This window comes from Frankliniella occidentalis, unplaced genomic scaffold (assembly GCF_000697945.3).
Source record: "Frankliniella occidentalis isolate FOCC.00 unplaced genomic scaffold, Focc_3.1 Scaffold21, whole genome shotgun sequence".
NCBI classification, from domain to species: Eukaryota; Metazoa; Arthropoda; class Insecta; order Thysanoptera; family Thripidae; genus Frankliniella; species Frankliniella occidentalis.
In genome coordinates, this window is record NW_026267151.1 from 1 (window position 1) to 21,501 (window position 21,501).

The 21,501-nt window shown below is 51.6% G+C and overlaps 4 protein-coding genes across 9 annotated transcripts; 2 read left to right on the forward strand and 2 right to left on the reverse strand.

Moving 5' to 3' along the window:
• Nucleotides 1-145: 145 nt before the first annotated feature.
• LOC127748948 (transmembrane ascorbate-dependent reductase CYB561-like) lies at nucleotides 146-16,989 on the reverse strand. 5 transcript variants are annotated; one of them, XM_052264804.1, is made up of 5 exons: nucleotides 16,828-16,989; nucleotides 1,036-1,275; nucleotides 737-948; nucleotides 486-640; nucleotides 146-356 (listed from the first exon to the last, which is right to left on the reverse strand). In XM_052264804.1, the coding sequence occupies exons 1-5, from the start codon at nucleotides 16,943-16,945 to the stop codon at nucleotides 188-190; spliced, it is 894 nt and encodes a 297-aa protein (XP_052120764.1). In that variant the 5' UTR covers nucleotides 16,946-16,989; the 3' UTR covers nucleotides 146-187. The 5 variants fall into 5 exon arrangements, with proteins under 5 accessions (XP_052120764.1, XP_052120763.1, XP_052120765.1 ...); XM_052264803.1 differs by lacking the exon at nucleotides 16,828-16,989 and adding an exon at nucleotides 11,432-11,742; XM_052264805.1 differs by lacking the exon at nucleotides 16,828-16,989 and adding an exon at nucleotides 9,608-9,740.
• On the forward strand, nucleotides 13,422-16,766 carry LOC113204575 (twist-related protein 1-like). The gene is made up of 3 exons (XM_026419789.2): nucleotides 13,422-13,864; nucleotides 14,889-15,079; nucleotides 15,188-16,766. Exons 1-3 carry the CDS (start codon nucleotides 13,856-13,858, stop codon nucleotides 15,681-15,683), a joined length of 696 nt encoding a protein of 231 aa, XP_026275574.1. The 5' UTR covers nucleotides 13,422-13,855; the 3' UTR covers nucleotides 15,684-16,766.
• Nucleotides 16,990-17,308: 319 nt separating the features above from the next.
• Nucleotides 17,309-20,589, forward strand: LOC113204573 (prostatic acid phosphatase). The gene is made up of 8 exons (XM_026419786.2): nucleotides 17,309-17,696; nucleotides 17,780-17,878; nucleotides 17,956-18,195; nucleotides 18,276-18,461; nucleotides 18,526-18,649; nucleotides 18,746-18,954; nucleotides 19,039-19,216; nucleotides 19,293-20,589. Exons 1-8 carry the CDS (start codon nucleotides 17,571-17,573, stop codon nucleotides 19,418-19,420), a joined length of 1,290 nt encoding a protein of 429 aa, XP_026275571.1. The 5' UTR covers nucleotides 17,309-17,570; the 3' UTR covers nucleotides 19,421-20,589.
• On the reverse strand, nucleotides 20,582-21,491 carry LOC113204577 (NADH dehydrogenase [ubiquinone] 1 alpha subcomplex assembly factor 2). 2 transcript variants are annotated; one of them, XM_026419790.2, is made up of 2 exons: nucleotides 21,327-21,491; nucleotides 20,582-21,158 (listed from the first exon to the last, which is right to left on the reverse strand). In XM_026419790.2, the coding sequence occupies exon 2, from the start codon at nucleotides 21,147-21,149 to the stop codon at nucleotides 20,691-20,693; it is 459 nt and encodes a 152-aa protein (XP_026275575.1). In that variant the 5' UTR covers nucleotides 21,150-21,158; nucleotides 21,327-21,491; the 3' UTR covers nucleotides 20,582-20,690. The 2 variants fall into 2 exon arrangements, with proteins under 2 accessions (XP_026275575.1, XP_026275576.1); XM_026419791.2 differs by having other exon boundaries at nucleotides 21,266-21,472.
• Between the last annotated feature and the right edge of the window lie 10 nt (nucleotides 21,492-21,501).

Here is a 21,501-nt window from a genome sequence, read left to right on the forward strand (position 1 = left end):
CCATGTTTCATTCTCTTCCTTATATACTGACAAATATTTAAATAATAACATTATGTCATTCAACAGTCAAACTATTCACTTATGCATTTTCTTGTAAGAATGAGCAGTCATTAAAATAACTACAGGAAAATAAACAACTGCCCAAAATGATTGCTGCACAAATCTGTGGTAAAGATTGTGAGTCATTTTATTGCCGAGAAGCAGCAGCAAGCAATGGAGATCCATCTTCAGGAAGTGGAGTGCGTTTGTACTCTGCTTTGGTAACAAGAAGCCCAACAAGTAATGCAAACACAACCATTACAACACCTATCATGTTAATAAGTACTGCTTCACCAGGCAATGCTCCGTAATTTGGTCTGAAAGATAAAATTCAAAAACAATATAAGATAAACTTTGTCATTTTCCTGACCTTAACATCACTTTACAGTTGGCAAAACATTACTTAAGAGAAAACCATGAATGAATAAACATGAAATAATACTTACATGGCAAAAAAAGCTTTCTCATTTAATCCAATCAAAGATGCTCCAACAGACAAAGCAAGTATTGCAATACCATTAAAGACATGATATGGAAGAATAAAAGATCTATACTCTGCACTTAGTCCAGGGAAGAGGAAAGCAGTGAGACCAACCACATACTGTAAAAATAAAGGCGGTAGTAATAATGTAACAATTATGTTATTTTTTTTAAAGGTGTACTCACAAAGAAATTAAATTGAAACATCAATGTTTACCTGGGAAAAGAACATGATTACAGCACCAAGTCCAATCCAACTGTGTAGGGAGTATAGATTTGGTGTAGGAGTGGGCTTGTGGAGATTGTGCGAATCAAACACAGCAACCAACCCAATCACAATCAATGGTAGAGTGAAGAGTTGAATTCCCCCATGGATGTATTTCAAAAGAACTTTGCGGTTGTTGCGCAGAACTCTGAATGTGAGGATTGCTGCAGCAGACATAGAAATGTCAAATTATTTTAGGTATAATTATGCTTCATGACCATTAGTATAGTTTGATGAAAATGTGTACTCACCATTGCCATTCAAAAATATTAATGCTATTACCATGAGAAGAGGGTGCCAGTTGAATTCTAGATCAGGGTTGCTTGTCCAGGCAAATCCTTTCTGTCCACACCAAACAGCTACAAGTGTAACAAGCACCAATCCCACTACTTCAGTAAGCACCAATAGGGGGCTGAAACCCTTCAACAGCTGTTGGGGAGTACCGCCTGCATCCATGTTGATGTATCCACCACCCTCCCCAGCTTTCTTGTCTGGAACAGATCAGAAGTAAAGGTCCAAATTAGGTGTGTTAGGTTCAAGCAAGAGTAGAAGAGAGCAAAAGAATACACATTGGTTGGAGCAATTTTTTCTTCACATTGTACATGAATTGTACTAAAGGGAGATTTTGACACTTATTACTTTATAAAAGTGGATGCAAATATTTTTTAATGTGTATGTCCTATTTCGGAAAATACTGGCAAGGTGTGCGACTTGACCAAATCCTGGGGTAAATGGTAAATCATGGGAAAGCAGGCACGCGTGTGTTTAATCGACCGCCTCCGCCTGATGGGCACGCCCGAGGGCACGCCACTTGTGGAGGAGAGCGCTGAAGTGTGACTCTTGGACATCCGCGTTTGTGGTTGCCTATCTGCCTGCCCGCAGACCACACACCTGCATTCGATACAGTATCACTGCAAAAAGTTTCCGGATCTCATGGGGTAGGGCAGAGCCACCGTGTTGACAAAAAGGGAGCGGGTTGCCTACTTTACCGAGTCTCATCAGACTGGCGACTTCCCCTAGCCTACCATAGCCTGGCCTAAGGGCAGCCACATCAGGCTGAAGACATCAGAACAGCGAGATGATTGTTTCGCCGAGGTTCCCGCGATCCACGGAGCAGCAGTACAACGGTCCTACTTAGTGGCTACCGCCTAGGGCCGCCCCGCCCAGATCCCCGGCGTAGCACCAGCTTGTTGCATTTCATTGCCTTCGCTCAAATCGCCCATCCCCTCGCATCCCCTACCCTCGTTCAGATCTTACACATTAAATCTGTAGGAGGACGCCAAGAAAGAGACCAAAATGGGGACTGTCGGTGGGTCGGCCCGCCCAGCCGTGGACCATATGGTGGCCCTATGGTGCGGTTGGCATAGCGGTAGTGGCCTACGGCCGCCCTACGGCCGCCCTACGGTCGCCCCACGGCGCTGGCCCTGCTTGCAAACTCACCCCCGGTCAGCCCGTGAGCCATGAGCAGAGGTTCGAGCGGCCCGCTAGCGGGGCTCACGGCGGCGCACATGAGGGTCCTGCTCCAGCTGCACCGGCCGCACACACGAGCACCGCGAGAGGTGCAGAGGCTGGCTGCTGGCGACGCTCTATTAGACGCTGTGCGCCCCTCCCCCCCACCAGCAGGGCAAGGGTATTGATCCGCGCCGCCGCCCCCTCCCACCTGATGCGCCGCCGCCGCCCCCGGCCCCCATTCGCCCTCGCCCTCGCCCCCAACGCTCCCGGGGCAAGCGCCACAAGCACCCCCCGGGAGCCGCCCCCGCGGGGTACCGCGGGATCCGCGGGATCCGCGGGGTCCCAGGGGTATTGGGTGTCGCCGCCGTGCCGATTAGCCGTCGAGGTGGCCGCACGCGGCGGGCACGCGGCACCGAGACCATCTCGTCCTCCAGCGGCGCTCTGCCATGGCTCTGCGAGCTCCCATCCGTGTGTTGCGCAATCGCATTTGGAATGGGGAGGCGCAGCCGGGCCAAGAGACTACTGGCGGCCTCCGGTCCGTAGGGTCGCCGAGCGCAGCGTTATGCAAAAGGCCCGACCCGAGTGCAAGAGAGGCCGGTTCAGGCCTGGTTCAGACTACCACACAGTATTGCGGGACTGCAAAAGGGATTGTCCAGAAAGTAGATCCGTTTTTCTCAGATTCCGTCGTCAAATTTCGACAGCCTGACGCCAGCGCGATTAACGGTATGCCATCCCGCAGTACACGATATACCTCAGGCAGGGAGGGTGGCACCTGCCCGAGCTTCTCGCGCCACCGTGCGTTACGCACCAGAATTGGAAAAGTACCAGTATCTTTGTGAAAGACGGGTACTGTAATTTTTTTTCAAAGCAATTTACTTCAAATGTATTAAACTTCAGAAGAAGTCAAGTTGTACGTCTGTTTTTACTCAGATTCATTCGGCAAATAACGGAAGGTCGGCGCCTGCGAGACTCAGGGTAGGCCACCCCGCAGTACACGCTTGCACTGTAGGAAAGACGTTGCCTACTCATCAGGCGCTACGAGAGCTTGCATCGGCTGAACGTGGCAGACTCGTAACGGTGAATGACGGACGTACTTTCTGGATGACCCCTCACGGACGGATTAGGGCCAGCGAGTAGGCAACCGCACTCCAGCATGCGCGGGGTTAATCAGGCACCTGGTATTTTTTCCTAGAAGGAAACATTTTTAAGAGCGGCAAAAGTGCACCCTGCCTGACCGTCCAAAAAAAAACTCTAAATATCCAGATCACAGTCAGTCGGTGTGGAGCCGGAGCATGTTAGGTCGGGGAGTCTCACTCCCTCCGCCTGTTTCGTAACCACTATTAACTGACGAAGGTATGCAGCCTTGACTCCTCCCATTCTCCGCCACAAAACTAGTTTCCTGTCAGCCTCTGGTAGGAGCGTGAGGTGGGCCACCTGGTTGGGACGGGAGGAGGGCCGGCTACCCCGACTCAAAGTCCTGCGTACTGAGGATGAACGATCTACCCAGACCCCGACAACCTCTCGGCTCACCGTGCCAGGGCGCGCGAGCAGGAACAGCCAAAATCACAATAAATGAGCAGGATAACTGGCTCTGCAAGGATATCATTGGCTTGTCGTTTTCTTTTGCAGGGCGGGGCGTCGCCGGGCCAGACGTGACACCCAGCGACTTATCAGTACAAACACGGCGGCCGGACACCGCGTTGCGCAACAAGGCACGGCCATCAAGGCACGGCAGCCGGGGCAGCCGAGGCTGGCAGCGCGCCCGGAGCCAGTGGGGCCAGCAGCCAGCAGCTCCGCCCCCGGGCCCCGGGCAACCCTCGGGTAGGCAGGCCGCTGCGCGCGTGAGCATCGCCGGGTGGACTACCCGCAGCGCCGAGGGAGGGTTGAGGGACTAGAGATAGTCTAGAGCCCTATTAAGCCTACATACAGGGCTCTAGTAGACTTTAGAGGAAAGCAAGACGCAAAGGGAGTAGGTCTTTCAAAACGGGGATTATATCTATTCACAGCGATAGATTGCGACCATACGGATGGTCACGCGAGACTCGGCGCGCGTTAATCTGATTATATTCTCCCGCCTCTCCCCGTTTCAAATTACCGCAAGTAAGCCGACTATCTCTGGTGTAGTAGTTTTTAAGGTCATGGAGCTGGACCGGGCGGGAAGAGCAGGGGCAGAGCGGTTCGGGCGCGGTTACGTAAAAGACGAGCTCCGCCTGCCGCCTCCTGACCTTAAACTTGAACGCGGCGGCACGCCACGGGGTCTGGCCTGGCGGGGGCCGGCCGGCGCAGCGAGCCTGTTTGTTTTGGCTCGGGGGCGCGCCGGCCGGCCCGACCGACTGCGACCGCGACCCGACGACTGTCCTGCCAAGTCAGCCCGGGTCATCCGCGCGCCGCGGCCGCCGAGAGAGGTTATGGATTATTCTTTGTTCTCACGCGGATCAAAGGCGCGGCGCCACCGAATGATGGAGCAGTCATTGCCCACTGCTGCATGGCGTAGCTTGCGCAACTTCACTTACACAGAGAGGAGAGGCAAGCGGGGGTCCGAGTGCGTCGGAAATGAAAAGCGAGCGGCGGCGGCGACTGTCTGTGTCGGCTGTCGGCGGGGGGCCGCGGCGGGGCAGCGCTGTGCGCGGCTTGTGAGCGCCTTGGCACTCGCGACGACGCGGCGCCGCGCGGCTGCGCCGTGCACGCAGCTCTTGCGGACCCCCTCGCCCTCGCGGCTCGCGGCACTGTACAGCGTGCGTCAGGGCCACAACCCACCTGCAAACTGATTCCGAAGAGCGCTCAAGGGGAGCTACCCCATGAGTGCGACAAGGATAGAGCTATACGGAAGGTATAGGAGCGCTCTTCGGAATCAGTCGGCTGCCCTCATCCGCGAGCGAAAAGCTGAGGCGGCCTAGAAAACCCGACAAGCCGTTCAAGCACGATGCGGGCGAGCTGCTGCTGCCCCCGCGGGCCGCTGCCGCTGGCGCCATTTAACAGGCGCATTAATTCATCGCTATTCCCCATTCTACGGTTTTCGGCGCTTGCACGCCATCGAAAGTAGGCTAAACAACGGAACGGAGCGGCCGCGCCGAGCGGGGCCGGGCGGGCCTGGGGGCGGCTGCCAAAATAATGGTCCGTGTCAGCAAACAGAAAGAGGCGAACACTGGCACAGATAAGCAGGCAGGCCAGCCGAGGTACGCCGGCAAGGGTTTTGCGGGGCAATCGCACTCCGTACGGCGGCCGTCGCCCCGTCGCCGGCGAGCAGGAGAACATACAGCGGTGATAGCAAACCGTTTGCACAGCCCACAACACTCCTTCCCACGAGACTCGCACGCTGAGCGCCGAGGCCGCTGTGCGCCCCGACAGAGGTTCGATGACCCATTTTCCCCTTTGCTTGTGCAAGTCCGTGGCCTGGTCGGGCTGGACGAGCTCCACTCACACTCCACGGTGGGGCTGGAGGCCGCGGCGGTGCCGCCGGACGCCATGGCGCTGCTAGTTCCTGGGGACGGGCTTGAGGTCGCGGCCGCTCATGGGACGCACTGATGACGGCTTGGCTCCGCGCACCACCTGGCCGGCCTGCTCGGCTACAACTGGACTGTCTGTCTGCTGCCGGGCCGACCGGGCGGCTGGCCGCGACCCGCGGCGTGGCGCGGGGCTGGGCGGGGGGACTGAGGTGCAGCCAGGCGGCCGCGGCCGCCACGGCGGCTCTCGGTACGGCAGCGAACGGCATCTGGCCAGAAGAGAGAGAAAGAAGCGTGCCGGAGGAGAGGGGCACGCCGGCACGCCGGGACTAGTCCAGGCCCCCGAGCACCTCAGCCTCAACGAGAGGCTTGGGTGTTAAATAAGTTGCCCAACTCTACGGCGGGGGCAAAAATACGCGGGCAGAGGCGCCCTCGGTGGACCTCGCTTCCGTGCCCCGACGGCCCCGACTCCAGCCAACAATACTAGGCCTCCACCTGCGCCACCCTCCCTCTCCTCCCCTCCTCTAAACTGCTAGACCTAGACAACCGGATTGCAAAACAAACGTTTATAAATACGGCCTTAGTCTTAAATTTGTCACCTCTGCTTTCAAGATCGATTCTTGATTGAGATTTTTCAAAATCAGCTAATGTAGAACCTTCTGACGAAGCCTGTTGCAAAGGAAACCGAATATTAGTTACTACAGCCCTACAGCCCACACAGCTAATGCAGGGCCAGGGTGCCCCGCAGACAGACCCCGGAATGTTTCGTACCGGATGCAGGCGTGTGGACGCTTTGCCTACTGCTTACTCGTAAGAGGCCGTCATGACGAACCATGGGCAAGCCCGCCCGAACGGCTGCATGCAGTTTTAACTTTTAAAAGTATGTTATGGGGGACATACGGGAGACATCACACTACCGGGCCGAGTCGCGACGCGCCAAAAGCACTTGTCTCGCTTGCGGTCCAGATAGGCAGTGCAGGTGCGGAGCAGTGCGGAGCTGAGCCCGCGCCGGGGTGTCGGGTTCGGCCGGCCGCCACGCGCCGCAATCGGCTAATGAGCCGTGAACGGGCGGCGTAACGTACACCCCGAGCAGGCGCGGGGGAGAGGCGCCTGCCACAGCTGGTCAGATCAGATCAGTCCGCTCATCAGCTGATCGCTGATCAGACCACCTATCTGCCCGCTGATTACTTCCCAGTGCCCCAGAAGTTAAAAAAAGACACAATCTCCTGTTATGGTTTGGTACAATTATCTGCGTCCCGCACTCAGGGCTCAGGGCTCAGGCCCACCAGCCGCGTGGCCTTTTTGCAGTCTCACTACTGTTCATTATTTGAACATTTTGGTTTTCATACGATTCATACCCCCTCTCCATTCCATAGTTCCCCATTCCAACGACACCAAACATTTTCTTTCTCGTCCCCAAAAGAACGGCTCCAGAGACTGCGAAAGGCCATAAGCACGGCTCTGATGCACCAACAGAACAGTCGGACGCAACGGCCGATTTGCTCACGGGGGCGGAACCGGAACGGCGGCGTAACAAAAGAGGCGGAGCAGGCGGAGCAGGTGCAACGCCGCGACAGGGCGAGCGCGGCGCGGGCACGGGACGGGGCACGCTCAAGTCTCTGGGGACACTTGAGTAGAGGAGACCTACCACCAAAATCAGTAAAGTGTCAATATGCTTGAACTCAGGCGGACGCATTCCAGAAGCAGCACGCCGACACATTGCAAACCCAGCCAAGCGTATATTCTTAGTACAAACAAGGCGAAACAAGGAAGACGACAAGGGAGGACTTGACCTTGCCTTGTACTACAATAAGTACACACTTGCGGGTAACTGGAAGTTGCACGGGGAACGCCTACGCATCTAGAAGACTATAAGCGAAGTCGATGACTGCTTTGTTGTTGCCTTGACAGTTTCAAAGACCAAGCGATTGTGGAATGTCGCTATAGCTTGTAAAGACCGGGTAAGATTATAATAACACTAAATAGTTAGGGACAATTAACTTGGAGATTGTTAAATTGTATCTGAGCTGCCACAAATTATCTCAAGAAAATAATACAAATGTTTCCGATAAAATCGAAATTGTGTCCTTCCCTGGGATAAATAAATTATTCCTTTTGAATCAGTCCTGAAAAGGTATCGCGCAAACCACACGTGGTAATGGGGGGGGGGGTAGTGATACCACTTGGGGGGTCTTTAGTGAGCCGCCTAAAAGGTAGGCAGTGCGTGGCACAAAAACCCTGTACCTAGGCAGGCGAACCCACGTTCCATCGTCCTCCTAGCCGGACCTTACATACCGCGCCCCGCACCCGGTGCGAACGCCCTTTTGGGCCTGCCACCTTAGCGTCGACCAGAAAGTACGTCCGTTTCTCTCAAGATTAATCGCTAAATTACAGGAGCACGGCGCCTGCGAGTCTCGTGGTAGGCCAGCCCGCAGTACACGCATGCACTGCTAGTAGGATGTTGCCTACCTAGCAGGCGCCACGACAGCTTGCCTGGCTGAGCCAGGTAATTCCGTAACGGCGTTTGACTGACGTTCTTTCCGGACGACCCCTCATACATACACATGGAAGAGCTAGCTAAGTGGGCGTACGTATCGTAGACAGACAACGGCCTCTGCAGGACGTCATGTCCTGGGGTCTCGGTGTAGCCTTCACGCACGGACACACGTACACACATACATGCAGCGCAGCGCCCAAGGCTTTACGGCACGAATCGGAGCTTTTTACCTCTTCCTGAAAACATGCCTCCACAGCGCTGGCGCAGCGGCGCACGCCCCTCTAGTATCGACGTGGGGCGGGGCGGGGGCCATGCAAGCTGACGCCATCCTCACCCTCACCCCGTGCTGGCTCCTCCTCGCTCCGCCCCCCGCCCGGTGGCGGGCCGCCCCCAGCAGCCAGCTCGGTACGCCCTCACGCCGCACCACACTGCTCAGCCACTCTGACGGCTGGCGCAGGTCTGACCGACACAGTCGTTGTGAAAATCTCAGTTTGAAAATGTCCGCAATTATTGTTAGGAAAATATGAACTTACATTTTCAGAGTTACCACTCCTGAAGTTGCACCCCCCCCCCCCTTTCCGATAAAGTAGCATCATCCAAAGACACTGATCCGGATTTAAACTCGTTAGAAAACATAAAGTAAATACAAGAAAACTAAGCAACGACGGAACAAATTTTTAGCTCGTGAGTCTTATCCACAAGAACATGGCTGAATTGGAATTGTTAGTCATCTCGACCAAAATCACTCTTGAAGAGTTATGCGAACGCCCATTGAATGACTAGAGGAGCGATATGAATCAATATAGTGGAGTGATAGGCGTGAGTGATACAGAGCGTGGACGTTTTGCCCCCTTGGAGTGAATAGGTATTGTAGCCTGCGCATGCATAGCTACCATTCAGGCGCGGTTTTAAGTCCGCCTGGCGGGCGATTTACTGTGGGCTGCCTACTTTCAGGGGTTTTGTAGGACAAACTTTGCACATTCCTGGTGTCGAATTTAAACTCGACATCCCGTACACTTCTGAAACGTCCACGCATAACTGCACAACGTCTGGTGTGCAACTTTTGACACCTGGTATGATTTTTCTGTAGTATTACTAAGTACAGTGTGTAACCAAGTGTGCAGACTTTGCACACTATGAAGTGGTGCTTTATGTTTAAACATCATGAAGTTTGCTAATTAGTGAAAAGCATACTTAAAGAGTACAAAGGTGCACACTTGTTATACCAGTGCGTGTACCTAGCAGAACTGTGACATTCGCAGTAAGGCGAACATCAGCGAAGATGTACAAGCTCTCAGAACCATCACATTTCTTGCCGTGTGGGGTTGAACATCGGGCAGGGAATGTCGCCGCCTCCCCCTCCCCTCCCCACAGGCGCGTAATATGTTTTAAACGACGCGGGAGGGTGCGGGGTGCGGTCACACTGCTTACTGCTTGTTAGCGCGGCGTCACGGCGGTGCCGGCCAGCTGAGCGGAGGACGGGCGGCGCATCGCCAGCAGCCTCACCTCGGTCAGTCACAGTCACTGGGCGGTCCCTCTCCGCATCCATCACCAAAGCTTTGCAGAAAGAAAGCGGCGCGCGCGACAGGATTTTCGCGCAATTCTGACAGAAAAGGGGAGACTCTATCGAGGCGAGCTCGCCCTTCGACAAGAAGTTCCCCGCCTCCACCCTCCGCCTCGCCTGTTCTCTCACTTGCTGCCCCGCCCACTCGCCCTGCCTTCCCTCCCGGGTCACCCCGCCGCGATGCGCTGTTGTGCCCGGTGGGGACCAACACAGATACCTAGGGGCGCAGATACCTAGAGGCGCAGCGCAGCCCCATCAAAGATAAAGGCGTTCGCGGTCGTTCGGCAGGCGCAGTGTTATCAAGGCAAGGTTACGTGTGCATTCCTCGAGGATCACTATGATGACTTCTTGTTACTTTGTGACGCGCGCGCGCGCGCGATGAGCTGAACAATAAGTCAAGTAAAGTCGGGGGAGAGGGAGGGGAGCGGGAACGCGACTAACGTGGCGACAAACAATTAGAGGGACAACAAAGGCTTTGATATGACAGCCCGCGGTCCGCTGCCGCGCGCGCTCCCCTCGCGCGGTCCGGGTGGCGGGGCAGGGCGGGGCGAGGCGCGGCGGGGAGCTAATCTGCGCGCTCATCTCATTACAAGTGGAGCGCTGGCCGCCCACGTGGCGTAGAGCGGAGGGGAGGGTGCGCGCCCCCCGGACCCGGCGGGGGCCCGGCCCGGCCCGGCCGGGGTGCCCCTGGACCCAGAGGGGCTCACAATGGACAATGGGCGCGCGAGCACGGCAAGGGCACGCTCGCCCCACCAACGCCAATAAGCCACAACGCGCCTAGTGGCCCCTAAACGCGCCACGCCGCACTGCCGGAGGCTGGGGATGCTCGACGACGGACTGCCGCGCACGGCGCACGGCGTTTTGTAGCGTGGGCGTTATTGTTGCAACCTAGATGGCGCCTACCGACCGGCCCCACTCCGCCGCCGCCCGGACCCCACCCCCACCCCGAGCATTCGGCACGCCTTTGCAAGTGTTCTAATATAAACCATTTTATGACAAATAGCCGGCCAGGCTCGGCGGGAGGGGTCGGCTGGACGGGGTGGAGGGGTGCGGGAGGGGTGACTTCCTGCTATACGCGTTATGCTATATTGATATCGAGAAGCATATGCGGGGAGGCGCGGGGAGGCGCGGGGAGGCGCGGGGCGGGGCGGAGGGGGAGTGACACCGCCGCGCCTGATGAAGCCGAGCAGCTGTTATTAAAACAAGTCAGAGTGGAGGTCAGTGCCGCGGAGGGAACGCTGATCGCGGGGGAGGCGCGGGCGGACGTGGGCTAAGTACTGCAAAACCGACGAAAACTAAGAGCAATTGAGGGGTGTAACAAGGTTGGGGTTGAAGTGTAATTTCTGGCGAGCAACATCGACGTACTTTCAAGCCACGTAGGACTCAAACCTTAAAAAATGCAAATTTGGCATGCCACAAGAAACGCATACCGAGATTTCTTTCGAAGCGGGGTATTAACCGCAATGGAACGGAAGTTACTTAAAATGTGCACGCTCCAAATGTCTCTTGATTCGATCTCTTTCACTGTCAACGTCAACCTTCACTTGCGGTGTGACCGCAACGTACAAACACGAAATAAGCCATGCGTGCGGGCAGTGCGGGGTGAGTTGACCTTCACCACCTTCACAAAGAAGAAACTGCCATGCACCTATCGGACTGCCGAGCAGGCGCGGTCGGCTACGACGGCTCACCCTCCAGCACGGACATGTCGTTGAGGAGCTCCCCCTGCTGGACGACAAGCAGGTTGTGGACGTGGTGGTGGTGACCGAGGTGTTTGTCGGCGCCATCGAGGCCGCCTGACGCCGCCGCGACGGTGCTCACGCAGGCCGTCGCCGTGGATGACGTTGACGTGGCCGCGTCCTGGTCATCGTGCAGGATGTTGTCGAGGGCGTCGTCAAGAGCGTTGTTGAGGGCGTCGTGTAGGACGCCGTCCAACTGTACGACGGCGACCTCCTCTGCGCTCTGCTCGGACATGGCTGAGCACGCCCGGCCCGTCTGTACACCGCCTGGCCCCGCTCCCGCTATCAGGCCCCTACAATAATCGCACGAACACTTCACAAAACACCGCGCGCCAGTACCCTATTGAGACATGCCGGAGGGGGGAGGGGGTATCCACAACGCACATGACATACACATAGCGGCCCTGCGGACTCAAAAGAGTCATGTCAACGGAGGGTCGGATTCGAGAGTATCGCCGGAAAACGACGAAATTTTACAGATTGGTTCTGTTGTTCAAATACTGTGACGTCCCAGTCGTTTTAATGTGACATAACGTACACGAACCATGCACTGAGCCTGTGAGGGCAGAACGATGCATAGGCAAATTACGTGCACTGTAAAAAATATATTGTAATTTTACAGGTGAACATTTCACAGAGACTTTAGGGAAAAATTGGAACCCTGCCCGTAAAACATTATTTTGGTCCAGGAGCTGTAGTTTTTCGACAGATGTGTTAAAATATGGAGCGACCGTTGGGGGTCTAGGGCAAATGATGTAATTTCACAACTAACATGATATTCAAGGGGTAAATAAATATTACTTTGTATAACCACATGTTTTTCACCGTTTTGGTCCTGAATACGCCTACTGGATACCAGAATTACGGATTCTCGGAGCGAATGGCAAGTGAGAGATGACAATGCAGAGACGATCCTGACGGTCGAATGCGTACAGGAGAACGATCACCCACACTATGTGCTCCGCTTGGTCAAATGTGTTGTAAAAAAAGTGGATAGCGTGCCGGAGTTCGCCGCGGCAGTTCGAATAAGGTTCCGCACCCGCCCGCCCAGTTCACCGATTTAGTTAGTCATTCCGTGGATCTGCGAAGTCCTCCGAATAAGAGAAGCATGGGGGATATGATTTATTTGCGGCCTCCAAAAACGGCACAAATGTTTTTATCGCGAAATTTTTTTGAAACGGGGTTGACTACTGCTTGGCTCCTCGACGCCCCCGCGTTGTCTCCAGGCTGGCTCCCGGTTGTCTTTTAGAAGGCTTTAAATTGGCTCCAAGATGGCTCTCAAGTGTCTCCGATATGTCCTCCCAATGGCTCCACTTGGCAATGACTCCGGGTTGTCCAAATGCCGTCTCATGTTTGGCTCCAAAAGCCGCTGCTGAATGACTATTTCCGTCACTAAGTTTCCCTTCGCGGAGCCATTCGCTATGGCTACGGCTCGGCTACACAAAAGCTGAAAAGTGATTACGGGTCCCTCGCCCCCCCCCCCCCCCCCCCCCACCGAATGTGCCGAGAATGGCTCCGACTTAGCCATCCTAAGGCTACTTTTTTCTGTATGGGAGGCAGTGCGACACTTTTATTTGTCGGACACAGGGGGCCTGTAAGTACACTGCATAGTGTCCTACACTTAAAACTGCAGTACACAAAGGGGTACCATAGCTAAAACTGCATGTGCGACACTTTGCAGAGTGGCTGCTCAGCCCGGGGTGGCGCGGGGTGGGCGCGGAGAGGGGTCGGCGCGGCGCCATTGGTCGGCGGGGGCGCCTCCGCGGCCAATGGCACCCACCCCGGCTGGCAACACATGGCGGGAAGGGCCGCTACAGTCGCAGGCGCCCCACGGGGCCCCGCCCGCCCCCGGATCAATGGTACAGTCCGGGCGAGCAGCGTGGGCTCCGCCCAACCCAACCCCAAATAACACCAATATAGAAAGAACCCGTTCCAATATTATAAACTCCGCATCAGCACCTTCCCTCTCACCTGGACGAACACGACGACCGCATCCCTCCCAGGGCCTCCGAGGGTTGCGCTGCGGCCTCGCGCGTCCGCAGGTGCGGAGCTGAGTGTATCGCAACCCCCGGGCGACACCCCCACCCCGCCGGCCTCACCCCACAGTAGCCACCCCAGCAGCATCCTCGGCCGAATCACGGCGCGTCACACTCGCCGAGGACTCCCCGGCACGAGCACGCGCCGCGAGTGCGACTCGCCCCCGACCGCGACCCGCGACCCGCGCCGACTCGCCCTGACCATCGGCCACCCCGACCGGCGTCGAGACCACGGCGAGGACCGCCGGGAGGCGGCCAAGGGAGCAGCACCAGAGCCCCGTCGCGTCGCACCCATGGCGGTGGTCCGCACACTCTGAGCACCGCGCCGAGCAACAAGGACATGATGTCGGTGAGTTTGGTACCCCCTTCATTTTCGGGAATGCACCCCTTCCACATCAGTGTTAACATTTCAGTGTGTGACGTTTCGCGAGGCGACGGTCACGATAGCGCCCGCTACGCGCTGGGTAGGCCGACCCGCCGAGCAGCTGTGCGAGGCCGGCGGCCCGCCCGGAGCGCCCAACAAGCGCGGAGACTCGCGCAAGAGGGCAGAGCTTTCTTTTACGCCACGGGAAAAAAGGTGCTACAATGCCTTTTTAGAGGCGCAAGTGAAATTGTGCCTACACAAAGTCGCAATGAGCAATTTGGAGCAATTTTAGTGCATTTACAGAGTTGAGCAGTAGAAGTGGTAGCACCTTTAAAATCTGTTATGTGTAACACCTTCGTTTCGCGTCATCTCACGGGACGTTCATCGTCGGGGTACACCTGCACCAATGCTAAGAGTTCTAGAAATTATACTGTAGGTGTTGTGTCATCTGAGATTAAAATTTTGACTAATGAGCAGGGTTAGAGACTTAAAATGAAAATCTGCAAAATTTCGCAAAAAAATACTATGAATCCTAATACAAACGTTGCAAACAAAATGACATACGCTCTGCTCTGTAGATAGCAAGGAGGGGACGTTACCGTTTTTAGTGGTATGGCAGAGAAAACTCTCTGCTTCTCAGGCATTTCGACGCTCTTAACTCTTGTTCAAGTTGCCTTCATCAATCGCCTGCTCTTATCGCTGGATATATAGCTTGGAAGTTGCTTTGACGGGAAGGACGGGGGTGGAGCAGAGCGTATCGGCGGGTGGTCTGGTGGTCCACCCTGACCCTGACAGGAGGCCGAACACGACTATAGTTTACTTGTTTCGTGTCTTGCCGTGCCGCCGCGCGTCAAAGTTCCCCAGAGCGAACTCAATTTAACCTCTGTTCCCTGACAGCACCCGATGTGGAACCGTCGGTAAAATCTCATGGGGATAATAAAGTTGCCGGATATCATTTGTGTTTCGTATGTTTTGAAAGTAAATTTGTTAACCAAGCTGTATTTTGCAGGCACTGAGCGCGGCCGAGCTCGGCGTGGCCGGCTACGGGGACTTGGCTCCGTACGGCGCCCTGTGGGAGCATCACCACCACCATCCGCCCACCTACCACCACCCGCACCCCGCCGACCTGCTGGCCGCGGGCTTCCCCGCTGACCTGTGGGGGGCGGGCGGCCCGCAGTCGCACCGCATGCTGCCTCAAAGGTGAGGGTCCTCGTGAGTGGCACTTCAGGAAGCCCACCCCTAAAAAGAGCACGATTCATGTTACGGCCCTTAAGACGCCACGCGGCTTAACCAATGCCCTTCTCTTAGGTTCGGTGGCGTTCCCGTCGGCGCGGTGGGGCTGGAAAGCCGCGGCGGCGGCGGCGGCCTGGGTGGCGGGCTGGGCGGCGGGCTGGCCGACGGCTCCCCCAAGGCCGGCAGCACCACGTCGCTCAGCAGCCCCGGGTCGCAGGGCTCGGGCGCCTCGGGCGCCACGCCGTCCAGCAGCAGCAAGAAGACGCGGCGCCGCGTGGCCACCATGGCGCAGCGACGCGCCGCCAATATCCGCGAGCGCCGCCGCATGTACAACCTCAACGAGGCCTTCGACAAGCTGCGCCGAAAGGTGCCGACCTTCGCCTACGAGAAGCGCCTGTCGCGCATCGAGACGCTGCGCCTCGCCATAACCTACATCTCCTTCATGAGCGAGCTCATCGGCGGCGACGCGGGCTGCCGGGTGTCGCTCGCCTCGCCGAAGCCCGCAGAGCCGTACGCCATGGGCGGCCAGCGCGGCTACCCGCACGGCGCCTACCCGCTCATACCGACATAGAGAGTTCGGTCAACGCGGCCTCTCCCTTACACCTGCACCTGCAGGGGCAGGGTGGCCCAAAGACTTCTGTTGCTTGATGGCGTTAGGATGACTGAGGGCATCACCTCGGTTTCAAAGGTCTCAAAAGTGACTACTGCGGACATCGTCCAATTGGAGGGTCGGTTCCTCGAAGCCAGGGGCGCCCAAACGAGGGTCAAGGTCGGTCAGCTGACAGACCTCAAAATTCCGAAAGCGGAGGTGGAAGGAGAGGAAAGGGGTGATAGCAAGGGAGGGAAGGGGAGGAGAAAGGAAGGGAAAGAGGGAGAAGGAAAGGGGGGAAAAAGAAAGAGAAAAGAGAAGGAAAGAAAGGAAGAAGGCGGTGGGAGACATGTAAAAGGGTCTATTTACAGTATGTTTGGTCCGTGGTAGCTAGCAAAGTAGTTTTACCCCACACGACTGCTTTGAAAAACCTATCCATCGGGCTCATATTAGCACTGAAATCAGCAATGCAGCTTGCCTGGATTGAAAAGGAAATTTTTGATTCTGTCCATTCACAACCAGAAAAATTTCTTTAGAAAAAAAAAACAAATGTGCCATACCAGTATAAATTATTTGCAGCCATAAAGAACATGTGCCTCAAGGAAGTTTGTACGTTAAAACTCAGAAATGTTCTTCCGTAAGCACACTTGGTTATGCGCCCTAGCGTCCGAAAACATACAGTAGCCTTACTGGTCCAAACATATTGAGAGAGGGTAGCCCTTTCTCATGATACAAAAGACCAAAATTATTACTACATTGCAAACAGTAAAGAAAAAATCATTCAATTCTCTATTGTGTAAGTGTCTGCCCGGCTGTAAGTAGTTTTTCAAGGGGGTTGTAAACACCATTTATGTTGATTTTCTTTTGTTATGTAATAAATTACTTTTAAAATAAATTATGTTTAAAATCAACTTGTTAAAATTTGTTAAAATAAATAGAAGGTTTAACGCTGTTTTGCATATTCTTCACTGTTTTTCATAAGTATAGTAGTGTGTGATGTGATATTGAATTGAAGAGTATGTATCATGTCAGCTGGTTGTTGCGAATTAAAAATACAGAACTTGACTCTAAATCGACACATCTTAAATCATGCAATGACTTAGTGATGCGGTGCAGGTTAACTCACCGGTGTCGCTCACGAAATCATCTTCTGAGTCCGAAAGGGACTCACAATTTTCCTCAACATTAACAGAAAGCAATTTGTACTGGGGGCTAGCAGTGCGTCTCCGTGCAGAAGTGTTCATTCCCTTAATTCTTTCTGTTATACTCCTGTAATTTGCAGACACATCTGTTCTGTTATTGTGCCGACGTAAACAATAACAAAAGGTTATGCCAACTTTTGACAAGTTAAAGTATAATAAAATCGTCACCCGACCGTAGCGATTTTTTTCTTGTTTATCTTATTCGAAAGGTCGAAGATATGTTTGTACAATAATTCACTCTCATTCCATTTTCTTTTATTTTCGGGCTTTATCTGATTTTACTTACTGTCAAAACTCAAAACTCGCAGTGGGTTGGTTGACCGCCCACCGAAATCTCTCCCCTCCCCTCCCCGTCCCCTCCCTCTCCCTTCGCCGCTCGGCTCGGCTTCGGCTCCTCCTCGGCTCGTCGTCGTCGCCGATCGCTTCGTTCGTTTAGTGGTGACAGTCAACCAGCTGTTTACTGTTTTCCATGAAAGGAGATTGTTTACCCATAGTTTATCTCCTCCTGGGCTTTCTCTCGGTACCCCTGGAGTAGCTAGCATATTTTGCGACAGTGGTATTTCCTCGTCTTTGTCAGATGCGGTGAACTGTTTCCGACATTCAGTCTGGTCTGGACCTCTTTGGGTACGAGCCGAAGGTTAAGGACCAACGCAGGGACGGCTTGAAAATGGAACTACAATTTTTGGGAGGTCGGCGTGTTTTGTGGACACGTTCTATATTGCTTGTTTTGTGCTGGGGTTTCTCCAGTGCTTTATCAGTAAATGATGAAAGTGAGCTGGTAATGGTCAATGTGGTAAGTTTGCCCTTGATTTTTTTCTGTACTGTGTATTGTCTGTTTCCAAAAGCAATTCTATTATTTGTGTTAACATCCCCTAGCTCTTCCGCCACGGAGATAGAACTCCAGTAAATCCTTACCCCTTAGATCCTTATCGTAATGCAAGCTACTGGACTACAGGATGGGGCCAACTTACGACAGTGAGGAAACTACTTATTTTTGATGTATTTTGCTTGTGGTGTGACTAAAATTAAAAAAGTCTCTTTTTGTTTTTTAGGTGGGAATGCAACAACATTACGAACTAGGACTGTGGTTGAGACAGCGGTATATTTCACTGCTGAAGAATGATTATTCTAAAGCTGATTTGTATGTCCAGAGTACTGATGTTGATCGTACTTTAATGAGTGCAGAAAGTAATTTAGCTGGACTCTTTCCTCCAAGGGGTTCTCGCATGTTTGAGCCAGGTCTCAAATGGCAACCCATTCCAATTCATACCATTCCGGAACATCTAGATCATGTGTGTTGTAGTTCTTTGAAATTTATTCCCAATCAGTTAGTTTTGATGATGTTTTACATAAATTATTGACTTGTACACAGCTTTTAGCCATGAAAAAATCCTGCCCACGCTATGATGCTGAATTTAACAAAGCAAGAAATCTGCCTGAGATCCGGGCTTTGGAGAAAGAACATCAGGCTCTCTTCAAATACCTTTCCATTCATACTGGTTCTGATGTCAAGACCATTGAAAATGCAGAATATATACATAGCACTTTGTTCATAGAGGTAAATTGTTTGATTTTCTTATTTATTTTCATAACTTTGTACTTATACCTGTATTTTGCGACAGAGTTTGAAAAACCTGACACTACCAGAATGGACAAAACCTGTGTACCCTGAACCACTGAGAACATTGGCGCAGTGGAGTTTTGCTCTTCCAGCCTATACTACTGAGTTACAACGACTAAAAGGAGGTAAGATCAGTTTCTGCTTTAATACCTAGTAAAGATATTACAGCACTAACAAGTTTATCAACTTATGTATCTATATTAAAAATATTAATGTTACAGGCCCCTTAGTAAAAGAGTGGATTGAACATTTCCAAAAGAAGAAGAGCGGTGTTCTTGAGCCAAATCGCAAAATGTACATATATTCAGCTCATGACACAACTATTGCAAATATTCTCAGTACCCTTGGGGTATTTCAGCGTCATTGTCCCCCATATGCATCTACAGTGCTAGCTGAGCTGCGCAAAATCAAAGACAACTATTATGTGGCAGTAAGTCACAGACTATTGTTTAAAATTTATTGTCAGGTGCTTAAAAGTTAAACAATCCTATCCCTTGCATTTGCTTTCTTTCAGATTTTCTACAAAAATTCATCCGCGGCCCGGCCCTTGACGTTGAATGGATGCTCAGAACTGTGTGAACTGGACAAATTTATTAGTTTGTTAAAGCCTGTAATTTCTGAGAATTGGGAAAAAGAATGCCACTACAATTTGATGTTTTCATCTGAGGACTTTAATGATCTCTCCATTTCCGGTATGTAAATTAATCATCCACTTAATATAATATTTATCTATGCTAACTGTTTACTGAGAGTATGTTCTTATTTCAGCTTTGGCTACATCAGGGGTTTTGTCCTTGATTCTCGTAGCAGTTTTAGTGATTGGATTTGTTAAACAGAGACGTCAAGTAAATAATCAATTTCGCTATCAAACAGTCAGTACTAGAGCTGATGCCTGAATTCCATCTCTCTCAAATTATGACGAGAATTCACTAGTTTTTCACACTAGTTTTTCAAGTGGTTTGCTAACTTTTTTCTTGAATTGCTAATCTTTATCTTTTTATCTGTCTACCTTTAAGTTTTAAAGTTGAGGGATATATATAGCATGTGAAAGCAAACCCCTTTCAAAAAAAAATGTCACAATTTGATTTTAACTTTTTTTTTAAGTAACCTTGTGAGTCATACCTGCGTACAGGAGGATGTTACTTATCTAAGTCTATGACATTATGTGCAATACTGACACTCATTTTTTTTAAATGAACATACGTTCCTAATTTCAAGGTTTTCCTTTTTACAATTTTTGCCACCTCTTTGTGATGAGATTGTTTATAGTCATATTACTTGATCTCACTTTCTGTTAGGCTATAGTATTCATTGGAATTTGAATTAATTTCACTGTATAAAACTGTATAGTAATAGGAGGTTGAAAATTTTGTAGGAAAGGGTTTTGTGTGAATGTTATTACATAATTTATCGAGGATTTATTCACCTGTGACGCATCATTGGTTTCCCTTTTTGTGCTGTTGGTAAACGTATCACAACAGAAACAAGTGTTTCCTGAACTTAAAAGTTAAGCGATCCTAATATTGTTGCAGTAAAGTTAGTCGGTCTGAACTGTGTGTCTACCTTTTGTTTTTGTCTTGTGGTAAATTTTAAGATTCCCCTGAAAAGTTATGCTAAATTGAACTTTTTGAGCTGGAAGTAGAATGTGCTTTTAGGAAATTACCAGTAGCTAAAATTATGGTTTTACTTTTTAAAAATATTCTTTTGGATTATTATTATCATTACTTTTGAGATGAAGACTGATGGCCTAGCAGTTTTGCTATGTCTATGTTAACATAAAGGACTTAAAATAAACTCTCATCAGTGGAGCATTTTATATTACTGGTATTCAAAACCTGAGGCTGTGACTTGTTTTTTGTTCCTTTGTGGATTATGTTTCTGTGCCATTGCTTTTATTTTTTTTTCCTTTGCTTTTTGAGGGAGGAAGTGCTCAGTTTTCTGCAAAATTGTTTATTTACCTCAAGCTTGTGGTGCATTGCATTGAACACTTTTTCAATCAACTTGTGTTCATGATTTCTTTGTTGCTTTTACTTGGGAAGTAAAGAATAATTTTAAAATAATAGTATGTACATGTTTTATTTCTGTCCTAATGTAATAATTAACATATACTTGACTGACCAATGTGAGTGCCAGTCGCTGTAGTACTAGCAGGTAACAGATAATGACTCATGATTTTGAGTCCTTCTTGTCCAAAAACCTTCCGGGTATATCCTCAAATTCACTTCCGTATTTAGGAAAAGATTCATATCCTCGAGGGCTGCTAGGGTTATCCAGTAATTTTGAATCTTTACTTTCAGCTGCAAGTTTTCTGGCATTCTCTTTAGTCTGCAGCATTGTTTGATAATTTTGGGCAATCTCCTCTGGGGTTGGAGGTACTTTCCTTCGACCTCTGAGCCATGCCTCCCACTCCGCTGGTAACTCCTGGTGGAAATCCTCTTCGCCTGCCCTAGGTAAATAATACCTATGGGGCTTAGTTCTATTTGACGCAGCAGTTGGTACCGATTCAAAGTATTTGTTTCCAAGACTATCTTCCCCCTTTAAAACTGGTTTAGTTTGATGCCTTTTGAACGAGTTCAAAAAACTTTGAAAGGCTTGTAGCAACAGCCTACGGGGTGGTCGAGCCATTTCAGTGTCCTAAGGAAATAGAGTAAAATACTTCAGACAAACATGTAAGTGTTTGACAAAGAAATGTGAAATTAAAGGGAAACTAAAAACATAACCTTCCCACTTAGGTACAGTACCTGTACTGGAAGATTAGCAAAGAGATTTCTTAAAACGCATGAAAACTTTGATGTCACTTACTTTTTAGCACAAAAGAGAGACAACTCCTAAAATGACAAATCAATGATTTCGCGTTACACAATTATTGTTGTTGTTCTTGACGTATACGGTAAAGCATGAGTAAAGTAAGGTACCCGCCCGAGATTCGCCCGAGCCGCGTAGGCCGGGTGCCTCGGAGAGGCTATGAGTGAGTTGT